At 40.5% G+C, this 25,892-nt stretch overlaps 1 protein-coding gene across 2 annotated transcripts in view; it reads right to left on the bottom strand.

The window, feature by feature from the left end:
* PTPRA (protein tyrosine phosphatase receptor type A) overlaps positions 1-25,892 on the bottom strand; it is a 115,153-nt gene that overhangs the window by 28,028 nt on the left and 61,233 nt on the right. For both annotated transcript variants that reach the window (XM_040419302.1, XM_040419301.1), the window contains exons 3-8: positions 8,402-8,480; positions 5,863-6,240; positions 4,278-4,301; positions 3,031-3,115; positions 1,640-1,713; positions 1,311-1,447 (exon numbers count right to left, since the gene is read on the bottom strand). In XM_040419302.1, the coding sequence (XP_040275236.1) occupies positions 1,311-1,447; positions 1,640-1,713; positions 3,031-3,115; positions 4,278-4,301; positions 5,863-6,240; positions 8,402-8,474 (771 nt within the window). In that variant the 5' untranslated portion in view covers positions 8,475-8,480. The remainder of the gene's footprint in view (positions 1-1,310; positions 1,448-1,639; positions 1,714-3,030; positions 3,116-4,277; positions 4,302-5,862; positions 6,241-8,401; positions 8,481-25,892) is intronic.

The following is a 25,892-nucleotide window of genomic DNA, read 5'->3' as shown; positions in this document are numbered from 1 at the left end:
TAGGACACCGCTCTGTCCTCACTCCACAATGTGTGCAGAGCACAGAGGTGTTACACATGCAGTGCTCCAAGGATTCAGCCCCACCTCCTGGTGCTCCAACATACTTATTCGCATATGAATATAAACGCAGATATAAATATAAACGCATATATAATAGAAAGGTATCAGCATGATCAACCCTACCAGAGAGCAGGCCTTGTTTAATAGGGTTGATCATGCTGATCGAGGCTCTTTAAAGGGGTTTTCCGGGACTTTTATACTGATGACCTATCCTGTGTCCAGTGGTGGTTCGAAATCAGGGACCCCCGCGGATCAGCTGTTTTATAGGACACTGGTGCTCGCAGTAGCACCGCTACCTCCTCAGCTTACCAGTCACAGCGCCGTACATTGTATAGTGACCGGTCGCAGCTCAGCCCCATTCACTTCTATTCGCTCTAGGCCACGTGACTGATAAACGTGATGTCACATGGCCTAGGGAAAGCTGAGAGAAGGCCACGGTGCTACTGCGAGTGCCGATGCCTTCTCGAACAGCTGATCAGCAGCGGTCCCGGGTAGGACCCCCACAGATCAGATACGGATGACCTATCCAGATGATAGCATAAATGTATAAAGGGGACATCCAACACGGTACTACAACTCTCTGCACATCTTGGTGTAGTCAATAAAGATCTTGGCATCTTCATAGTTAAACAGAGGTTGTGAGGGACAGGAGTTTTGCCATCAGAGATTCCATAGTGGGAAATGTAAGGGTGTCAAAAAATAAAAATGGTTTTGAGGTGAAAAATTAGTAAAACACAAAAAATATATAGGATATAAGTCCCGAAGGGGGATGTGGTGACAGACTGGCTTTGAGAAGTAGTTGCTGTACCTACGGAAGTCCACTAGATGGCAGCAAATCCTCAGCAATGTAAAAATCGACAGAAAAAGAATGGGGTACAAATGATCGCAATTACTATCGTTCATACCCCATATTTTTACATCTCCTGGAATGTGGTGCTGACCAGAGATTATTTCGCGTGTTGGCTGATCACCACATATACAGGATCTGTAATTAAGGTGCTCACATGGTGCGGTCCGGCCACTTTATGTGGACTTCCGCTGATTACAGGGGCCACACCTGCAGTATATGGGGGGATACTTTGGTAAAAAAATAAGATGTGCACGCTTCGTCAGTTAGCTCCATGTCTTATTAGGCCAGCGAATGTGAAAAATTACTTGGCTGGCGACTGCTAAAAAATTCAGCGGGTTGCAGGAGTCCCCCAGAGGGTGCAGCAGATGTCACATTTAAAGGTGTAATCCCAAACACTCACATTGAACTCTTCCCGGAAGAGCTTGTTGTCGTCGGCCATCCTGCGGTTTATCTCCTCCTCCAGCTTCTCGACGGGAAGAGGCGGGTACTTGCGGTTGGTGCTGGGAGATCTCGCCAACAGCGGCATGCTCTGAGGTTCTGCCATACAACGAAACATTTACGTTTTATAAAACCCCAAAACGAAAAGTGACAACGATCACGGCACTCCGCAGCACATCGGATATGCTCATAATCAACATTTGGTGGCCATGGACCCCCCGCACTGAGCATGCCCACTCTGCCTTATGAAGACAGAATGACCACCATGATGAACATTAACACATTACTTACCCATGTCATCAGCCCTGCCATTCGACAGCCGGAAAGAATTGGAGTGACTTCCCGCTTGTTTATATTTTTTAAACCTAAAAGGAAAAAAAATGATCACATAAATATTTGGCTCAAAGAAATATTGCAAAAAGTCTGAAAATTCTAAAGTGATACAGATGTTATACTCTGCACTGGACACTAGGTGGCAGGGCAGACTGTGCTGTATTCACACACTATACCAGAACCTTGCATCATCCTCCCAGGAGATAGCGCACACCTTGATGATGGATTTCCATCGGAGTGCTAGAATAGTGAGTAGTGAGTGCAGCTCTGGAGTATAATACAGGATGTAACTCAGGATCAGTACAGGATAAGTAATGTATGTACACAGTGACTCCACCAGCAGAATAGTGAGTGCAGCTCTGGAGTATAATACAGGATGTAACTCAGGATCAGTACAGGATAAGTAATGTATGTACACAGTGACTGCACCAGCCGAATAGTGAGTGCAGCTCTGGAGTATAATAAAGGCTGTAACTCAGGATCAGTACAGGATAAGTAATGTATGTACACAGTGACTCCACCAGCAGAATAGTGAGTGCAGCTCTGGAGTATAATACAGGATGTAACTCAGGATCAGTACAGGATAAGTAACAATGTATCTGCACAGTGACTACCAGCAGAATAGTGAGTGCAGCTCTGGAGTATAATAAAGACTGTAAGTCACTAGCTGTATAAGTTAAGCAATGCCAAGTCCCCTTTAAGCTGAATTACAATAGAAACATGCAGAAAAGCTTCTGCGCTTTCTACTGCTCTGACTGATACAAAAGAAGCAGAAATGTAATTAGTGGGAGACATTAGATAAACCTTTGGTGAGTCAGACCCGGAGAATTACAGATGGCAACATAGATTTCGAGGGGAGAAAAGAAAATCTGATCCTCTGTCAAATTAAAGGACATTTACAAGGTCGGGAGGCGCAGCCGCCTGTGAAGTCAATCATTTTCTGGCTGCTGCTTACATGAATTTTCATCTAATATTTTTCAGAAAGACAGACCACATGACAGCTACGAAGCCAGGGGTAAGAGGGAGGCCAACACCAAACTGCTCTTCTTGCTTCCTCCTCAGACATAGCTTTCTTATATCTACCACTAGGGGGAGCTTACTGCACAGAGATTTTACAGCTGCAGCAGAATTGAACAGTAGCTGTATAAACAGTGAGCTCCCCCTGGTGGTGGCTGCCAGCAGAAAGAGTTTTAGGATAGGCAAACGATCTGGAGCTGTGTGTGTGACAAGGAATTGTGATGCAAATAATGAGAGATGACCCCTGGACTAAGATCTTGGGGTCCACCACTGGACCTTTGGATCAGGTCACTGGCCTACAGGTGATACATCATAAAAACGCCAACACTTACCGCAGCATGTACAGCACTATGATGATGAAGACGATGACAAGGAGAGATGACAGCGCCACCATGACGGCTATAATGGGGGTCTCATCTGAAACAAGAAAACATGTCTATAAACAGACTAGGACGTGTGGTATAACCTTGGCAGACACAATGGCCTCCTTGTCTACCCCATCTTCTTAGACCCAACTCCTCTGCTTTCAACATAAACTGAATCCAGTTTTGTCACTTTTAGGTCCAAAATACTGTGCTAGCTACCTGAAGGCACCACCAGAGGGAGCTCAGGAGCTTAATGTGTACTGTCTTATTACAGTACGCAATTAGCTCACAAGCTCCCCCTAGTGGTGACTGCAGGTAGGCAGAATGTTAACATATTACTGAGTCTATGCAAGGGGCGTGGAGCTCTAACAGTGCAATGGTGATCCGATCACTGGCAAAATATCAGGAAACTCAACAACACAGGATTTTGAAGCTCTTTTGATTTCAGTTAAAGGGAACCAGTCACATTGAACATGGCGTCTCGGCTGCGGGCTGCGTATTATAGAGCAGGAAGAGCCGAGTAGACAGATATTTAGCTTCACGGGAAAAGGTACACAATTAGGCCTCAGGCATGCACCAATATGCATTTTTCTGCAGTCCACAAATTGATGATCCGCAAAATATAGATACGGTCCTTGTTGCATCAGCATTTTTTGCTGACCCACTGACTTCGATGGGTCCGTGGTCCACATTTTGTGGCCATGTTCTATCATTTTTTCAGAACGGACATCACACAACATCTGTGTGCTTTCTACACCCGTGTGTCCGTTCTGCAAAAAGAAAAAATATGTCCAAAAAATGCGAACCACAGACCACCTGAAGTGTATGGGGCTCATCCGTATATTGTGGATCTGTAATTTGCAGAACGTAAAACAGATACATTCTTGTGCATGAGGCCTAACTTGTAGTTTACCCATTTAAACTCCTGCTGATTCTGGGCTTTAGAGTCTAGGAGGCGGAGCTATCAGTGATTGACAGCTGAGGATGCACAGTCAGAGGGAAGGCTGTCAATCACTGATAGCTCCGCCTCCTGGACTTCAAAGCCAAATATGATTTAAATGAATAAATTCCAAGTTTTACTGAATATTTTCCCATAAAACTATATATCAATCTGCTCAGCTCCTCCTGCGTTTTAAAGGGAACCTGCCACCAAGAAACTGCCCCCCCTGCAGAGCCATTCACACTGCCTGCTTCTTTAACTAATTGGGACTTACCTTGACCGTCTTCCTCCGGGGAGCCTGAGAAAAGAAATGGCAAGAAAGGAACAATCAGATAATGGCAAATATCTGACTGTTCACAACACAAACCTACTCTAATACCAACCACACACTTCACACATGGAAGTCACTCATCTATAGGGGCCGGGAGCTCATGTAATGTATGTACACAGTGACTGCACCAGCAGAATAGTGAGTGCAGCTCTGCAGTATAATACAGGATGTAACTCAGGATCAGTACAGGATAAGTAATGTATGTACACAGTGACTGCACCAGCAGAATAGTGAGTGCAGCTCTGGAGTATAATACAGAATGTAACTCAGGATCAGTACAGTATAAGTAATGTATATACACAGTGACTGCACCAGCAGAATAGTGAGTGCAGCCCTGGAGTATAATACAGGATGTAACTCAGGATCAGTACAGGATAAGTAATGTAATGTATGTACACAGTGACTGCACCAGCAGAATAGTGAGTACAGCTCTGGAGTATAATACAGGATGTAACTCAGGATCAGTACAGGATAAGTAATGTACGTGCACAGCGACTGCACCAGCAGAATAGTGAGTGCAGCTCTGGAGTATAATACAGGATGTAACTCAGGATCTGTACAGGATAAGTAATGTAATGTATGTACACAGTGACTCCACCAGCAGAATAGTGAGTGCAGCTCTGGAGTATAATATAGGATGTAACTCAGGATCAGTACAGGATAAGTAATGTAATGTATGTACACAGTGACTGCACCAGCAGAATAGTGAGTACAGCTCTGGAGTATAATACAGGATGTAACTCAGGATCAGTACAGGATAAGTAATGTACGTGCACAGCGACTGCACCAGCAGAATAGTGAGTGCAGCTCTGGAGTATAATATAGGATGTAACTCAGGATCAGTACAGAATAAGTAATGTAATGTATGTACACAGTGACTGCACCAGCAGAATAGTGAGTACAGCTCTGGAGTATAATACAGGATGTAACTCAGGATCAGTACAGGATAAGTAATGTACGTGCACAGCGACTGCACCAGCAGAATAGTGAGTGCAGCTCTGGAGTATAATATAGGATGTAACTCAGGATCAGTACAGGATAAGTAATGTAATGTATGTACACAGTGACTGCACCAGCAGAATAGTGAGTACAGCTCTGGAGTATAATACAGGATGTAACTCAGGATCAGTACAGGATAAGTAATGTAATGTATGTACACAGTGACTGCACCAGCAGAATAGTGAGTGCAGCTCTGGAGTATAATACAGGATGTAACTCAGGATCAGTAATGTAATGTATGTACACAGTGACTCCACCAGCAGAATAGTGAGTGCAGCTCTGGAGTATAATACAGGATGTAACTCAGGATCAGTACAGGATAAGTAATGTAATGTATGTACACAGTGACTCCACCAGCAGAATAGTGAGTGCAGCTCTGGAGTATAATACAGGATGTAACTCAGGATCAGTACAGGATAAGTAATGTAATGTATGTACACAGTGACTGCACCAGCAGAATAGTGAGTACAGCTCTGGAGTATAATACAGGGTGTAACTGCAGGAGATCATTACACTTTCCAGTTGTTACCTGTGGCTGTGAAGCTTTCATCGGTTGAGAATTTCCAGGTTGGACTTGATTCTGGGATGTTCTCCAAAGTTGTTCTTTCATCAATGATGGGGATGACTGGGGTGCTTGTTCCATTGACGCGGCTGACGGTGGTGGCATGAGCAGTGACATTATCAAACACTGTGTGGTTACTGGAGTCTGTGTCGTTGATGGTGGGGATGTTGTGGGTAACATTGGAGGTAGGGGCGACGATGATTGCGGCAGTGGTTGTAGCGATGAAGGGGTCCAACTTAGGGTTTGTACCATCAAGGCTGGCACCGCTGCCTGTGCTCGGCAGCACCCGGGGGATCTGTTGCGTGGCGCTGGAGGTAGCATTCAGAAGGTCTGCGGTAGGGGTAACTTAGGGGAAAGAAAAGAATGAAATGAATGAACAAAAAAAATGCAACACAACTGATCCGAGAAATTGTTTAAAAGGGTTGGACGAATCCTCTATATTTTGCTGGTCCCCATCGGGAGGCGTCCATTGACTGACTGGGCATGGCTGATAGAAGGGAAATGTTCAGGATACTCCTTCCTTGTGTTCACTTTTCAACCCCATTTGAACCTCTAAACACCCAGCACAGCTACAGAACTAATAATAAAATCGAACTTCCTGCAGCCACCACTAGAGGGAGCTCACTACATACCATTCATACAGAACGTTGACACTTAGAGGACCTTGAGATTTTCCGTTTTTTGAGCTTTCATTTTTCACTCCCCGCCTTCCCAGAGTCATCACTTTTTTCTTTTTCCATTCACATGGCCCTATGATGACTTATTTTTTGCGGGAAAAATTGTACTTTCTATTGGCACCATTTACGGTTCCATACGATGTAGTGTGAAGCAAATTCTAAATGGGGTGGAAACCCAATTCTGCCACTTTTTAATGGGTTTTCTTTTACTATAAATGTAACAGGTTCCCCGATCTCAGCCGGGGAACGCTGTTACGGGCGCGCTGTGGCCACATTTAAATGTGTGCGATCAGCCACACATCCGCCACAGGTCTCTGCAGTTTCAAACAGCAGAAATCTGTCAGCTTCCGCGCCCATGGTGCCAGCTTCTCACTATACCTATACGGTGGAGGTCGCAAAGGGGTTAAAACAACTTGCAAGGAGCTCCCTCTAGTGGTGGTCCATAGCAGTGAGAATTCTTTTAACTTCATCCACGCAGCAGATTGGAGCTCTGTATCCCGCTTTCAATTAAACATTGGTGGCTTCAAATCAGAGGGGTGAACTGGCACATGACTTGTAGAGTGGACAGTCATGATATAAAAGGTGACATTTTAATTTAGAATTTAGGATGAAATCTAGAAAGACGACATGCAAATGAGCTCTTGGCAAGCTCTGCCTTTGTGCAGAGCAGATAGTACTGGCTTAACTAGGTGAGAGGCTGAGGTCAGGATTTGGGGGGGGGTACTACGTCCTTACGGAGAGCGCCTTAAATCGATGTGAGGACTTTTATACGCCATACATGCTCCTCTCGAATTCTGGGAAGAAAGTATGAAAGTAATAAGGGGCAATCGAAACAGCTGTCTGCAGATGAGATGCTGGCTTATTTAATATCCGAGTCATGTCTCAAGGCCTGTTTAAAGGGTTGAACACTGACTTCTAGGAAAGCCGCGTTACATCAGAGACAGAGCTCGTTAGGAGCTCATTTGCATCCCTTTTATCCCCAGAGGAGAATGCATGGCCTATAAGAGTCCTCTCGCCAATTAAAGCGATCTCCATAAGGAGGGACGGTACCACCCGAATTAAATATATTAATCCAACATTTTGTGAAGTGCGTTAAACGATGTGGCTCCTTTAAATCCCATGCTTCCTCAGCATTTACATGACGGGGAAATATTCCACTGTGCTGAACGCCGACCCCTGTCACCTTCAGTCAAGCAGGATCCAATATTTGATGCTGCGGCGTCGTATCCGTAGCCTCAGGTCCTCCTTCGAGAAGGAGCAGGTACCAGGAGGCCGACCAGCAGGTACCATGTGAGTTTCCTTCTATGCCGATACCCAGCCCACCGCGTTTAGAGGTGGTGATATCCCACTTCTATTCACCAGTCCAGAACCTCCATCTTATACCATTACTGGCTGTGAATGCAACATGCTCTGTGCAAGGAAACAGTCACCAAGAAGGATAGTTGCTGCTGACAGATCTTTGAGACTTTGAGGGTTTTTCTTTTATTCTAAATACAGCTTGAGTAAGATGCTTAGCTCACGAGCCAGGGTGGAGGGCATCATATTGCACCCAACAGAGATTGTAGAACGGCAGAGACAGATCTGTCAACAGCAGCTTGCTGATAGTTTCCTAGTACAATATTTTCTGTTGGAGGCATAATACTTTAGATCAACTCTACCAGGATGAACTCAAAGGATCGATCAACATGAAAAGTCAAATCTTGCTCAGTCGTTGCCATTCCTTCTCTGTTGGTTGCAGGTCTTTAAAAAGGAGGACATGCCCTCCGTCAAGTTCTGGACATTTTGGGATTAGGTAGAAACCTAAAATGACCACAGTGTTCGCTACTCACCGAGGGTGAAGTTCTCAGCCACCGTGCAGGCCACGGAGCAGACCAGCAGGAGGAGGACATGCCAGGAAGCCATGATACTCTGCAAAATATACAAGAGGGAAAGATGATCACTGGAGGCCTCCAACCAAGTCCTGCAGATACAGACCACAGATGACTGACCTGAGGGTCCGCTTAAAGGGAATCTCTAGTGCTAAGCACTACTGACCACTTACATACATGTCAGGTATGAACATGTATATATAAGGATAGTAACATGTTAACATGGTGTCCCAGAATATGGTGACAGAATTGGGGAGGAACCGCGTGAAGAACATCTGTCACCAGGGCATCTGTCAGCAGTTTTGTACCAATGACACTGGCTGACCTGTTACATGTGCGCTTGTCAGCTAAAGGCATCTGTGTTGGTCCCATGTTCCTATGTGCCTGCATTGGTAAGAAACATGATGTTTTATTATATGCAAATGAGCCTCTAGGAGCAACGGGGGCGTGGACGTTACACCTTGAAGATCTGCGCACTCTGCAACTGCTGCGCCCTTTCCAGTTTGATTGACAGGGACAGGTGTGATAATGATTTCCCTGTCTATTAAAGTGCAGAGGGCGCAGCAGAAAAGAGAGCAGAGCCTCTAGGTGTAACGTCCACGCCCCCGTTGCTCCTAGAGGCTCATTTGCATATATTAAAACTTCATTGTTCTCAGCAATGCGGACAATAAGGAACATGGGAACAACACAGATGTCTTCAGCTGCCAAGTGCACATGATACAGATCAGCCAGTGTCATAGGTACAAAACTGCTGACAGATGCCCTTTAATAAAAGCTTTACACTAAAGGTTTAACAGGTCCATCCAATTATCTCTCAGGTTATCTATGATGGATCAAAAGAGAATATCCCTTACAGTATACATTTTATTTATATATATATCTATAACGCCAACATATTCCGCAGCGCTGTACAGACCTCATCATTACAGTATACTACAGACAGCATGAAGAAACTGCAAGATATACAACACTACAAAGTAACCTACACAGAGATCACACGCCATGCAGAACCTACAGAAATACACCACCAGGACCCACATCAACCAGCACAGAAGATAAAGGAGACAAAGATCAGAGGGAACAAGACAGGATAATGAAGGAGGAGGAGGAGGAGGAGGAGGAGGAGGAGGAGGAGGAGGAGGAGGAGGAATTAATCAACCAAAAAAATAAAATAAAAATAAAAACCTGAGAACATATCAGAATGAGAGTGAGTAGTCTGGAAAACAATTCAAGAAATTTACTTGCTGAAAAGATGCATATAAAATACCACTACTGTCAAACATGCATTAACAATGGGTCAAGGAAAATATAAAAAATCATAATACTGCCCTCTATGTGCTATGAATGCAACCCTAAAACGTACAAGAATATAACTACTATAATACTGCTCCTATGTACAAGAATATAACTACTATAATACTGCTCCTATGTACAAGAATATAACTACTATAATACTGCTCCTATGTACAACAATATAACTACTATAATACTGCTCCTATGTACAATAATATAACTACTATAATACTGCTCCTATGTACAAGAATATAACTACTATAATACTGTTCCTATGTACAAGAATATAACTACTATAATACTGCAACTATGTACAGGAATATAACTACTATAATACTGCTCCTATGTACAAGAATATAACTACTATAATACTGCTCCTATGTACAAGAATATAACTACTATAATACTGCCTCCTATGTACAAGAATATAACTACTATAATACTGCTCCTATGTACAAGAATATAACTACTATAATACTGCTCCTATGTACAAGAATATAACTACTATAATACTGCCTACTATGTACAAGAATATAACTACTATAATACCGCTCCTATGTACAAGAATATAACTACTATAATACTGCCTCCTATGTACAAGAATATAACTACTATAATACTGCTCCTATGTACAAAAATATAACTACTATAATACTGCTCCTATGTACAAGAATATAACTACTATAATACTGCTCCTATGTACAAGAATATAACTACTATAATACTGCTCCTATGTACAAGAATATAACTACTATAATACTGCTCCTATGTACAAGAATATAACTACTATAATACTGCTCCTATGTACAAGAATCTAACTACTATAATACTGCTCCTATGTACAAGAATCTAACTACTATAATACTGCTCCTATGTATAAGAATATAACTACTATAATACTGCTCCTATGTACAAGAATATAACTACTATAATACTGCCTCCTATGTACAAGAATATAACTACTATAATACTGCCTCCTATGTACAAGAATATAACTACTATAATACTGCTCCTATGTACAAGAATATAACTACTATAATACTGCTCCTATGTACAAGAATATAACTACTATAATACTGCCTACTATGTACAAGAATATAACTACTATAATACCGCTCCTATGTACAAGAATATAACTACTATAATACTGCTCCTATGTACAGGAATATAACTACTATAATACTGCTCCTATGTACAAGAATATAACTACTATAATACTGCTCCTATGTACAAGAATATAACTACTATAATACTGCTCCTATGTACAAGGATATAACTACTATAATACTGCCTCCTATGTACAAGAATATAACTACTATAATACTGCTCCTATGTACAAGAATATAACTACTATAATACTGCTCCTATGTACAAGAATATAACTACTATAATACTGCTCCTATGTACAAGAATATAACTACTATAATACTGCTCCTATGTACAAGAATATAACTACTATAATACTGCTCCTATGTACTAGAATATAACTACTATAATACTGCCTCCTATGTACAAGAATATAACTACTATAATACTGCTCCTATGTACAAGAATATAACTACTATAATACTGCTCCTATGTACAAGAATATAACTACTATAATACTGCTCCTATGTACAAGAATATAACTACTATAATACTGCTCCTATGTACAAGAATATAACTACTATAATACTGCCTCCTATGTACAAGAATATAACTACTATAATACTGCTCCTATGTACTAGAATATAACTACTATAATACTGCTCCTATGTACAAGAATATAACTACTATAGTACTGCCTCCTATGTACAAGAATATAACTACTATAATACTGCCTCCTATGTACAAGAATATAACTACTATAATACTGCTCCTATGTACAAGAATATAACTACTATAATACTGCTCCTATGTACAAGAATATAACTACTATAATACTGCCTACTATGTACAAGAATATAACTACTATAATACCGCTCCTATGTACAAGAATATAACTACTATAATACTGCTCCTATGTACAAGAATATAACTACTATAACACTGCTCCTATGTACAAGAATATAACTACTATAATACTGCCTCCTATGTACAAGAATATAACTACTATAATACTGCCTCCTATGTACAAGAATATAACTACTATAATACTGCCTCCTATGTACAAGAATATAACTACTTATAATACTGCCTCCTATGTACAAGAATATAACTACTATAATACTGCCCCTATGTACAAGAATATAACTACTATAATACTGCTCCTATATACAAGAATATAACTACTATAATACTGCCTCCTATGTACAAGAATATAAATACTATAATACTGCCTCCTATGTACAAGAATATTACTACTATAATACTGCCCCTATGTACAAGAATATAACTACTATAATACTGCTCCTATATACAAGAATATAACTACTATAATACTGCCTCCTATGTACAAGAATATAACTACTATAATACTGCTCCTATGTATAAGGATATAACTACTATAATACTGCTCCTATGTACAAGAATATAACTACTATAATACTGCTCCTATGTACAAGAATATAACTACTATAATACTGACTCTGATGTGCAAGAATATAACTACTATAATACTGCTCCTATATACAAGAATATAACTACTATAATATTGCCTCCTATGTACAAGAATATAACTACTATAATACTGCTCCTATGTACAAGAATATAACTACTATAATACTGTCTCCTATGTACAAGAATATAACTACTATAATACTGCTCCTATGTACAGGAATATAACTACTATAATACTGCTCCTATGTACAAGAATATAACTACTATAACACTGCTCCTATGTACAAGAATATAACTACTATAATACTGCCTCCTATGTACAAGAATATACCTACTATAATACTGCTCCTATGTACAAGAATATAACTACTATAATACTGCCTCCTATGTACAAGAAAATAACTACTATAATACTGCCTCCTATGTACAGAAATATAACTACTATAATACTGTCTCCTATGTACAAGAATATAACTACTATAATACTGCTTCCTATGTACAAGAATATAACTACTATAATACTGCCTCCTATGTACAAGAATATAACTACTATAATACTGCCTCCTATGTACAAGAATATAACTGCTATAATACTGCTCCTATGTACAAGAATATAACTACTATAATACTGCCCCCTATGTACAAGAATATAACTACTATAATACTGCTCCTATGTACAAGAATATAACTACTATAATACTGCTCATATGTACAAGAATATAACTACTATAATACTGCCTCCTATGTACAAGAATATAACTACTATAATACTGCTCCTATGTACAAGAATATAACTACTATAATACTGCCTCCTATGTACAAGAATATAACTACTATAATACTGCTCCTATATACAAGAATATAACTACTATAGTACTGCCTCCTATGTACAAGAATATAACTGCTATAATACTGCTCCAATGTACAAGAATATAACTATTATATTACTGCTCCTATGTACAATAATATAACTACTATAATACCGCCTCCTATGTACAAGAATATAACTACTATAATACTGCTCCTATGTACAAGAATATAACTACTATAATACTGCTCCTATGTACAAGAATATAACTACTATAATACTGCTCCTATACAAGAATATAACTACTATAATACTGCTACTATGTACAAGAATATAACTACTATAATACTGCTCCTATGTACAAGAATATAACTACTATAATACTGCCTCCTATGTACAAGAATATAACTACTATAATACTGCCTCCTATGTACAAGAATATAACTACTATAATACTGCTTCTATGTACAAGAATATAACTACTATAATACTGCTCCTATGTACAAGAATATAACTACTATAATACTGCTCCTATGTACAAGAATATAACAACTATAATACTGCTCCTATGTACAAGAATATAATTACTATAATACTGCTCCTATGTACAAGAATATAACTACTATAATACTGCTCCTATGTACAAGAATATAACTACTATAATACTGCCTCCTATGTACAAGAATATAACTACTATAATACTGCCTCCTATGTACAAGAATATAACTACTATAATACTGCTCCTATGTACAGGAATATAACTACTATAATACTGCTCCTATGTACAAGAATATAACTACTATAACACTGCTCCTATGTACAAGAATATAACTACTATAATACTGCCTCCTATGTACAAGAATATAACTACTATAATACTGCCCCTATGTACAAGAATATAACTACTATAATACTGCCTCCTATGTACAAGAATATAACTACTATAATACTGCTCCTATGTACAAGGATATAACTGCTATAGTACTGCTCCTATGTACAAGAATATAACTACTATAATACTGCTCTTATGTACAAGAATATAACTACTATAATACTGCTCCTATGTACAAGAATATAACTTCTATAATACTGCCTCCTATGTACAAGAATATAACTACTATAATACTGCCTCCTATGTACAAGAATATAACTACTATAATACTGCTCCTATGTACAAGAATATAACTACTATAATACTGCTCCTATGTACAAGAATAGAACTACTATAATACTGCCTCCTATGTACAAGAATATAACTACTATAATACTGCTCCTATGTACAAGAATATAACTACTATAATACTGCTCCTATGTACAAGAATATAACTACTATAATACTGCTCCTATGTACAAGAATATAACTACTATAATACTGCTCCTATGTACAAGAATATAACTACTATAATACTGCCTCCTATGTACAAGAATATAACTACTATAATACTGCTCCTATGTACAAGAATATAACTACTATAATACTGCCTCCTATGTACAAGAATATAACTACTATAATCCTGCCTCCTATGTACAAGAATATAACTACTATAATACTGCCTCCTATGTACAAGAATATATCTACTATAATACTGCCTTCTATGTACAAGAATATAACTACTATAATACTGCTCCTATGTACAAGAATATAACTACTATAATACTGCTCCTATGTACAAGAATATAACTACTATAATACTGCCTCCTATGTACAAGAATATAACTACTATAATACTGCTCCTATGTACAAGAATATAACTACTATAATACTGCCTCCTATGTACAAGAATATAACTACTATAATCCTGCCTCCTATGTACAAGAATATAACTACTATAATACTGCCTCCTATGTACAAGAATATATCTACTATAATACTGCCTTCTATGTACAAGAATATAACTACTATAATACTGCATCCTATGTACAAGAATATAACTACTATAATACTGCTCCTATGTACAGGAATATAACTACTATAATACTGCCTTCTATGTACAAGAATATAACTACTATAATACTGCCTCCTATGTACAAGAATATAACTACTATAATCCTGCCTCCTATGTACAAGAATATAACTACTATAATACTGCCTCCTATGTACAAGAATATATCTACTATAATACTGCCTTCTATGTACAAGAATATATCTACTATAATACTGCTCCTATGTACAAGAATATAACTACTATAATACTGCCCCTATGGTTAATACTGATGTGTCTATGGTTGTTTTTTCACATAGAAATACTGCCGTTTCCGTCCCCTTGCAGTGAGATTGCTCCTGGTTCGGTGTAGCGGTGATTCTTTGTGCGGTGGGTGTAATAATACACTGTTAATCTCTTTTGAGTCTAATCTGAACCTTTTGAAACAAAAGCCTAATTTATGCAGATGAATGTACTTGACACTGTAACTGTGGATGCTATTCTCCAGGAAGAATCTTTTTCTCTGAAGTAATAAATCTCATTTATATGTAAATGAGTCACATGGTACAGGAGAGCTGCAGTCTCCAAGACGCCTTGTATTGTGAACCCGACAACATCTGATCAGCTAAGGAACCATGGAGTGAATATTAGAATAATGGCTGCTGATTGTGGGAATGACGGCCCCATTCTCTGCGTCTGTGGGAGACTCATTTATTCCTCCCAGTGATTACACTGCCGAGGGACCAGCAAATTGCAGGCACCTTACAAAGATGTCAGAGGGGCGATAAAAAGTCTCACAGGAGCCGAGCAGACCCTACTGGGGGATGTCAGCACAAGAGGGGCTTGTACGCATCTCAATCCTGTCACATCTATTATAAGTACAGAATTCAAACTAGAAATGTACAGGCGTCATTATAGTAGTTATATTCTTGTACATAGGAGGCAGTATTATAGTAGTTATATTCTTGTACATGGGAGCAGTATTATAGTAGTTATATTCTTGTACATAGGAGGCAGTATTATAGTAGTTATATTCTTGTACATAGGAGCAGTATTATAGTAGTTATATTCTTGTACATAGGAGGCAGTATTATAGTAGTTATATTCTTGTACATAGGAGGCAGTATTATAGTAGTTATATTCTTATACATAGGAGCAGTATTATAGTAGTTATATTCTTGTACATAGGAGGCAGTATTATAGTAGTTATATTCTTGTACATAGGAGGCAGTATTATAGTAGTTATATTCTTGTACATAGGAGCAGTATTATAGTAGTTATATTCTCGTACATAGGAGGCAGTATTATAGTAGTTATATTCTTGTACATAGGAGCAGTATTATAGTAGTTATATTCTTGTACATAAGAACAGTATTATAGTAGTTATATTCTTGTACATAGGAGGCAGTATTATAGTAGTTATATTCTTGTACATAGGAGCAGTATTATAGTAGTTATATTCTTGTACATAGGAGCAGTATTATAGTAGTTATATTCTTGTACATAGCAGTATTATAGTAGTTATATTCTTGTACATAGGAGGCAGTATTATAGTAGTTATAGTCTTGTACATAGGAGCAGTATTATAGTAGTTATATTCTCGTACATAGGAGGCAGTATTATAGTAGTTATATTCTTGTACATAGGAGCAGTATTATAGTAGTTATATTCTTGTACATAAGAACAGTATTATAGTAGTTATATTCTTGTACATAGGAGCAGTATTATAGTAGTTATATTCTTGTACATAGGAGGCAGTATTATAGTAGTTATATTCTTGTACATAGGAGCAGTATTATAGTAGTTATATTCTTGTACATAGGAGCAGTATTATAGTAGTTATATTCTTGTACATAGGAGCAGTATTATAGTAGTTATATACTTGTACATAGGAGGCAGTATTATAGTAGTTATATTCTTGTACATAGGAGCAGTATTATAGTAGTTATATTCTTGTACATAGGAGCAGTATTATAGTAGTTATATTCTTGTACATAGGAGCAGTATTATAGTAGTTATATTCTTGTACATAGCAGTATTATAGTAGTTATATTCTTGTACATAGGAGGCAGTATTATAGTAGTTATATTCTTGTACATAGGAGGCAGTATTATAGTAGTTATATTCTTGTACATAGGAGCAGTATTATAGTAGTTATATTCTTGTACATAGGAGCAGTATTATAGTAGTTATATTCTTGTACATAGGAGCAGTATTATAGTAGTTATATTCTTGTACATAGGAGCAGTATTATAGTAGTTATAGTCTTGTACACAGGAGCAGTATTATAGTAGTTATATTCTTGTACATAGGAGCAGTATTATAGTAGTTATATTCTTGCACATAGGAGCAGTATTATAAGTAGTTATATTCTTGTACATAGGATCAGTATTATAGTAGTTATATTGCCGTACATATGATAGCAGCATTACAGTACTTATATTGTTGTATGTAGGTTTTCTGGTGTAAATGACGGAAATCTAAGCCAGCTACGAGGTAGGCTCATGGACTCCAGGATGCACTTCTTTTATGATGCGGAGTGTGATTCATTATAAATTAAGTGCATCCTCCAGTAGCACAGAGGATATCAAGATCGGCAAGGAAAATGTATGTTTTGCTATATCTCCCCCTTTGTGTCCAATAAATCCCATGGATCGACATAACAGAATTCTTATTCTAGGGTTGCTAATATTCTAGTCTCCCATGTCCACACTTCTCCTGATCCGCCACTAGATGGCACTGCTCTGCTGCTGAATGGAGAGGACTCAGGAAACCTCTGCAGTATGACATATAGAATACAGACCTCACATAATAATGGCGGCTGCTGCGTCCTACATTTACTGTCGTCAGTGCATTATATGACTGCAGAAAAATATTGGAAAATGACAGAATCAGAGCCCTAGACCCCTGAGGATCCCTTTAAAAGGGTCCAGTCAAACTGAAAATTGAGGGTGGGGTAATTGATTGTGTGAATTGTACGTTTTCAATTGCAAAATACCGCGGCAAGCCACAGATGCGCAAAAAAGTGTGACTTTTATTCCTTTTTTCGCGGCTCTTGACAAAAAAAAACTAAAGTGGGTGGGGTTAACGGGTAGGGGGTGGGGCTAACATTGATTTGTGCAGGATTTTAAATTTACGCCATATTAAATGCCAGTCTACCGTCATTTCTGCGGTTTATTTCTTTAAAAAAATAGCGCCCGCATCTGTTAACGGACTGAAGTGAATGGGACGGAGCTGCAATACTGCACACAAGCTGCAGGCACGTGTGGCGCTGTTTTAAAAGAGGTTTATCTCATTCTGAACAATTCCTTTAATTTTTCACTACCCAAATGGACGCTCAGAGGCCCCAGTGACGCCATCGATGGGGAGCCCGGAATGCTACGCTTTACCTGCACTGATACATTGTAACAAACAGGGGAGCAATTTGAGCTGATGAAATATTTAAATGACAGAGTATGATCTAGGCTGGAGACAACTGTGGCAAACCTTCAGCTGCGAGTAATAGCAGGTCATTGGATGCAAAGAAGAATGTTCCCAATCACTGACAGCAAACAGGATTCTACAAAAATGAAGCTGAAGCAGTTTTGTAGAGTTCTGCTTGCTGTCAATGAATGAGGATTGATTCAAATATCATCATGGAACTGCTACAGGCTAGGTTTCTGATCTAGGCAAAGAACATGCCGAGGGGTTACTGTCCCTTTAAGACTTCTATTCAAAGAAAGAAAAACAAGCATCATAACGCTACACCCCCTCCTGTACTCCCATCATCCACCTGTGGGAGTCACAAACTCTGAATGAATCGATGCAGCTATACATGCATTTCCTTATGAATGGACCCTTGCAGTTATCGCCGTGCCCAGCAGAGGGAGGCAGCGCGCCGGTAATCTCCATGTATGGAGCAGGAAGTCCAGCTCTGCAGTGAAGGGCAGCGCTATCACAACTTAAATCCCAGTTACCATGGCAACGCTCTGCTCCAGTAAAGCGGATTATATTTCTTAATTAAATATTTCAGCCTTCGATGTCCCTTTACTTTTTTTTTTTCTTCATTTTTGCCCAAGTGTTAAAAAAAAAAGAAATAAATAAATTATATTCAATGAGCAGAAAACGCATTATCTGTAGACGTGGCCCGAATGTCAACACAGCGGCGGCTCCGGCGACGCCACGGAGAACGGATAACTGTGGAAACCACCGCAAAGTGTACTGAAGAAAGAGACGGCTTTCCTATTTTATGTAATGTTCAGTACTGGAGCGATGTCTAGTAAAAAAACTAAAAAATATACTGCAAACCACTGCACTGCGCCACCGCACATCAAGATACACTTATATACACAGCAACAAACCGCGAAACCGCAAGGGACACGACATTATATGCTGCGGGCGGAAAGATTACATATATTCTTGTACATAGGAGGCAGTATTATAGTAGGTATATTCTTGTATTTAGAGGGAAGTATTATAGTAGTTATATTCTTGTACATAGGAGCAGTGTTATAGTAGTTATATTCTTGTACAGAGGAGCAGTATTATAATAGTTATATTCTTGTACATAGGAGCAGTATTATAGTAGTTATATTCTTGTACATAGGAGCAGTATTATAGTAGTTATATTCTTGTACATAGGAGCAGTATTATAGTAGTTATATTCTTGTACATAGGAGCAGTATTATAGTAGTTATATTCTTGGACATAGGAGCAGTATTATAGTAGTTATATTCTTATACACAGGAGCAGTATTATAGTAGTTATATTCTTGTACATAGGAGGCAGTATTATAGTAGTTATATTCTTGTACATAGGAGGCAGTATTATAGTAGTTATATTCTTGTACATAGGAGGCAGTATTATAGTAGTTATATTCTTGTACATAGGAGGCAGTATTATAGTAGTTATATTCTTGTACATAGGAGGCAGTATTATAGTAGTTATATTCTTGTACATAGGAGGCAGTATTATAGTAGTTATATCCTTGTACATAGAAGCAGTATTATAGTAGTTATATTCTTGTACATAGGAGGCAGTATTATAGTAGTTATATTCTTGTGCATAGGAGCAGTATTATAGTAGTTATATTCTTATACATAGGGGCAGTATTATAGTAGTTATATTCTTGTACATAGGAGCAGTATTATAGTAGTTATATTCTTATACATAGAAGCAGTATTATAGTAGTTATATTCTTGTACATAGGAGGCAGTATTATAGTAGTTATATTCTTGTACATAGGAGCAGTATTATAGTAGTTATATTCTTGTACATAGGAGCAGTATTATAGTAGTTATATTCTTGTACATAGGGGCAGTATTATAGTAGTTATATTCTTGTACATAGGAGCAGTATTATAGTAGTTATATTCTTGTATTCCGGGGGCAGTATCACATTAACGTTAAGTGAAATCAGATCAAACTATTTAGTTGATTTGAGTTTAGCAGCAGATTGTAGAAATATTCCTTTATTACACCTCTGGTGTGAGCAGCGCTTTCTTTGGGAACACGATGTAACGCGGTCTTCCTCTGTGCGGTCTGTTTCTATTGGCAGGCCTCGCTGGCTCTGGTTAGCGGTTGCAGCATTACATCACACTGATTCCCATTACAGATTGTGCTCACTGCTAGCGGACAAGCTGCTGATCCACGCCCTGCTCCCATGTACATCACACCCTATATCTGCTCGCGTCGCCCGTCTCCGGCAGAGCCATCACTGCCATATCGTAATCAGTGTAAACAGCTCCCGGCTCTGCCCTTCACAGACATCTGCGATGAAGAAAATTAACTTTTACAGGAAATGCCTGAAATTGTAGAAGGGGACAGAACCCCCCCCTTCCCCCCCCCCCCAGGGGTCATAGATGCGGGCAACGCTCATCACGTGTGAACTAAAAGGTGCGCTGTACTATATTACAGGAGGGACTGCTTTTTTTCCCCCTGGAAATTGCGCCACTTATGTCTACGGGTGATGAGTGGTACTGCAGCTTAGCCTAAATACAATGAATTGGTCTCAGTTGCAATACCGGAAACCGTCAATACAAAAGAATTGGAAGGAAAAAACAAAACAAAAAAAACTAATAACATTATTTTTATGTGCAAGATTGTTGAAATGCTATGAATGGGTTAAGAATGAAGGCTCTATTTAACAACCCTTTAATAATCCTGTTAAAGGAGGCAACAAAGAAACGTAAAACGGGATTTATAGAAATTAAATCTATATTTAATTAAGGACAAGTCTTCCTAAAGATTTGCCCCCCCTCGGGCGGGTGCAGGGGGCAGAGGTGCCGGCACGTACATTCATTGTGACAAATTTAATATAAAGGAAATCCGTGTAGTCACCGATCCCATGATCGGCTCCAAGACAAGAGGATTAGAAGTAATTTTTACTTATCCTGAAGCAAAGTACATGGAACACCCCAGGGGGCTGATCCCGCTGAGATAAGGGGACGCTAGAGATTAAGGACGGGGATTGTGTACGTCTTGTAGGACATCTGGACATACGTAGAACTGTCACATAGGATTCATATTTAAAGGACCTCGGAGAGGGGGCATTTTTAAGGTTTAAGTGGAAAGTTCTGAATTGTGGGTACGGGGAATTACTTGTTAATTGCACAGATAGACTAAAACCAATTGTTGACCAATGTTTACAGAGGGACATGATTTTCGACGGGGTTGTGCACCAACTGCAATCACCCACATCCGTCCTCTGCTGTCCCTCGAGGGGCCGATTTCAAAGCCAGCTTTTTATTTTACCAGTATGTTTTTGGAACATGGTCGAAAGATCTTGCAGAATGGACAACCATGCCAAGGGTTGACCACCTTCTCTTTTGGGAACTTGTGACTTGGAAATGTCAAATCGGTGCACATTGCTTGAATATATATGTCATGGCGGTGGTCCATGCCCCCCTCTGTGCTGCTCTGCTCACCTGCTTCCGATGGCTAGGACTTACAGGCGTCTCTGTTCTCCAGGCCGCCGGAGTAGCTCTGCTTGTTCCCGCCACACAGGTTGTGGCATGCTCCTTGAAGGCCCTGCCTTCTCAATCATAGGGCGCATCTGGTTCCAAAAGGGCCAGCATGCGCGCACCCTAATCTTCCCCAGCCAACACCTGAGCAAAATAGGTTCTACTACGCTAGGTTCCTGCAAAGGCGTACCAGTTAAGTTCATCTACCCATGCACAGTGTGTCTGTTTCCCAGATTTGACAATTTGCTATCTGATCTCTGTTTTGACCATGAGATGCCCGACCTGACCTTGGCCTGTTTAACGGATTGCACAAACTCTGCCTGCCCTGACTTTGGCCTTTCCCTACCTATGGTTTTGCCTGTTCCCTCAGTGCCCCATAACCAGCGTCTCTTCAGTCACTTGGACACAGACTACTCCGAGAGGTACCTGCCTGGTGGTTCCCCTGCTGCGGAGACCAGATCCCTGTGTAAGCAGGGGAAGGGGGCACTTAGATAAAGCCCTTAGGAGTATACTCAAACCAAATCTGTTCAAGTGATCTTTAGTATGAGTGAAGAACGATCTTTTTGTACGATACAGTTGGCATACTCATCACATGGACTTGGGCTCTGATAAATCCAGCTTGGGCTCCGATAATCCCGTCCCGTTGGGCACTTTGTAGCTTAATTTGCCTATCATTCACACTTCTATTTCTGATGTTTGGAACCTACACTTGATTGAGGTGACATTCCTTAAAGGAATGTCACCTCAGTCAAGTGTAGGTTACAGACCCCACATCACAAAGCCTAAAAATGTAGAAACCAGAAAGAACCGCCTAAAAGATACAGACCTCAGACCGGATAACCTAAAAAAAAAAAATATATAGATTTGCTAGATCTTCCAGGAGATGTCCCCATTTTTGAGTTGTCACGTCTGGGAAGACATGGCCACCTTCATTGATTTCTTCCATCAAGAGAACTTTAATCAGAAAGGAACTTCTGAGCGTTTCACTGTAACTAGGTCATGATTCTATTTGGCTGGAACGTCCTTGATACGGGGCGAACACTTGGGACTCTGGCCAAGCTAACCTCGATAAAAGTTCATATAGAAGATGCTCAGTGTGAGGACACGCGGGATGGTTGATTATTAATTCTCCTCAGGTAACAGATGAAGAAACCCTACTGGAGAAATGCTCCTGTCCTCATTTCCCTGTTTAATTCAGATTCATTAGTCCGTGCTCATTTATTTTCCGGAGTGGGGGGGCCACAATCCTGACAGACCTCCTCAACTAGAGGCAGCGAGCCTTCAGGAAGCCAACCTATGTTATCTGCATTATGAGACGTTCAGCCATAAATCTAAAACATTAGGAACAGTAAAATACAGGGACATCTGGTGAAAGACAGTCTGCAGGAGAACCGCAACGTTCTCAAACATACTGTAGACAAGCCACATACTTGACAGAAAGGTTTGGCAAAAAAGATAAGAAAAATAGTCAAATTGTGCGAAGCCGATAGAGACCTTCCACCAGGTTATGCCCAGGGCCTCGTGCACACAATCGTATGTATATTGCGGTCCGTTTTGCGTCCACATTTTTTGGCGGACCTGTGGACTTCACGGTCTGCATTTTGCAGCAGAGTATAGGACATGTTCTATCTTTTTGGAACTTTCTCCATCCGTATGTCCGTTCTGAAAAAAGATAAAACATGTCCGCAAAACCCACTGAAGTCAAGGAGTCCCCCCAAAAAAAGCCCATGCAAGACAGGCGGTATCCATATTCTGAGGATCGGCAATTTGCGGACCACAAAATATATACGGTTGTGGCGGTTATATGAGGCAGACGTCACCACGGTTTGTGGACCGCAAAACGGCTACTGTCGGGCGCATGAAGCCTTGTTCACACTTCAGTGAATCACAGACGTCGCCACAAACCGCACACGTACCTACAGCCTTTTACTGTGCGAGGTCACACATCCGTGGTCCAGCGTGACACCACAGAAGCATGGCATATTTGTGCAAGTGCTTACGGAGCCATCACGCACATCATAATCTATGGGTCATCCGTGTGTCACGAGGGTGTCGAGGACCACGCCTGACTCCGTTATACCCGGGGTCAGGAAGTCGCAGCGGTTGGCTGCACGCTCTATTTAAGATAGGGCTGTTTTCCTTATGGTAGCTTTCTGGGTTTGCTTAGCAAACCCTTTTGGCTCACTCAGGGATCCGTAGCTCCTTCTCCTCAGCTGTTCCTTGTCCAGCACTCCCAGACCTCCTTATATTCCTCTCTCACACTTCTCTGGTTGCCAGAGATAGAGCTTCCTGCCTGGACTTCTATTCTGACCTTCTGGAGCTGTGTTGCTGCGTTCGCTGGTAGTTGGTCCAGTACGCTACCCTCCAGATCCCTGTTGGACCTTTTTGGTTTATTGTGGTCGCCCACCTGGGTGTATGTGTTTGTATGTTTTGTCTGTCCTCTCCCTGGTGTTTCCCTCTTAGTGACAGTGGTGCGGACTAGCGATCCCACCGGCCTGTTCACTATCTAGGGCTCATATTAGGGAAAGCCAGGGTTTAGGCACGCGATCGCCGCACGGGTGAGGAACCCGTCTAGGGACGTCAGGGCAGTCAGGTGCCAGCCGCAAGGTGAGTTAGGGGTCACCACCTTTCCCTCTCCCTTGGGCAGGGCTTTCCCTGTTTTCCTCCCTGTGCGTGTCGTCGGTCATTACATTATCTCTGGCCATTATTTTGTGTAGGTAAAAAAAAAAAAAAATTTTTTACCTACTTAGAATCCAGTATGGATCCAATTGCTGCTCTGTCCAAACAATTTCATGGCCTGTCTTTGGAGGTGGCAGGATTGAAGGCGTCGGTCCTCCAGCAACAGCAGCGATTACAACTGACTGCAAGCCCAGCGGTTGCTACTGGTAACCAGGTTGTTGCGGAACCCAAGGTCCCTCTCCCTGACAGATTTTCTGGGGGAAGGGACAAGTTTTTGACATTCCGTGAGGCCTGTAAGTTATATTTTAAACTGCGCCCTTACTCCTCTGGTAATGAAGATCAGCGGGTGGGGGTTGTTATTTCCCTGCTGCAGGGGGATCCGCAGTCCTGGGCGTTCTCTTTACCTACTGATTCCCAGGCTCTTCGGTCAGTGGATGAGTTTTTTGGGGCCTTGGGTCTCATATATGATGACCCTGACCGAGTCGCCCTGGCTGAATCAAGATCACGGAGACTCCTACAAGGAGAGCGGCCGGTAGAGGAGTATTGCTCTGACTTCCGTAGGTGGGCTACAGATACCCAATGGAACGACCCGGCTCTCAGGAGTCAGTTCTGCTCTGGGTTATCCGAAAGGGTTAAGGATGCGCTTGCATTATATGAGACCCCCTTTTCCCTTGATGCGGTTATGTCCCTTTCTATCCGAATAGATAGACGCCTTAGGGTCAGGTTGAAAAAAATGGGAGCAATTGGTAACCCCTCCCAAGCAGCAGTTAGTCTGTACGGACTTAAACGAGCCTTTGCAGCTAGGAGGAACTACTCGTCAGGTCCGTCCTCCTGAGGCTCGCCGTAGGCGTGAGGTTTGTTTTTTTTGTGGGGAGAGGGGTCATTTCATTAATGTCTGTCCTTCTTTCCTCAGAAACAAAAGACCGTCGGAAAACTACTAACCCCAGGCTGTGTGGAGGATGTCAGCCGGGGGGTATACGTTTCCTCCATACGTACATCGCAATTTGTGTTGCCAGCGGTTATTATTTTTGGTGATAAGACGGAGACTATTTCTTTCTTTCTAGACAGTGGAGCAGGGGTAAATTTGATAGATGCCCATTTTGCCCGCACTTTGGGTTTGTCTCTCTGTACTTTACAGAGACCCATTCCCATATTCGCTATTGATTCTGCTCCCCTGTCTCAGAGAAACCTCACCCACATTGTCCATAATTTACACCTTCGGGTAGGGGACCACCATAACGAGATGCTTTCAGGTTATGTTCTGGAGGGGCT

The sequence above is a fragment of the Bufo bufo genome, chromosome 2 (assembly GCF_905171765.1).
Source record: "Bufo bufo chromosome 2, aBufBuf1.1, whole genome shotgun sequence".
Classification (NCBI taxonomy): domain Eukaryota; kingdom Metazoa; phylum Chordata; class Amphibia; order Anura; family Bufonidae; genus Bufo; species Bufo bufo.
Note: the sequence above shows the minus strand (reverse complement) of the source record. Positions and strands in the feature narration are given on the sequence as shown.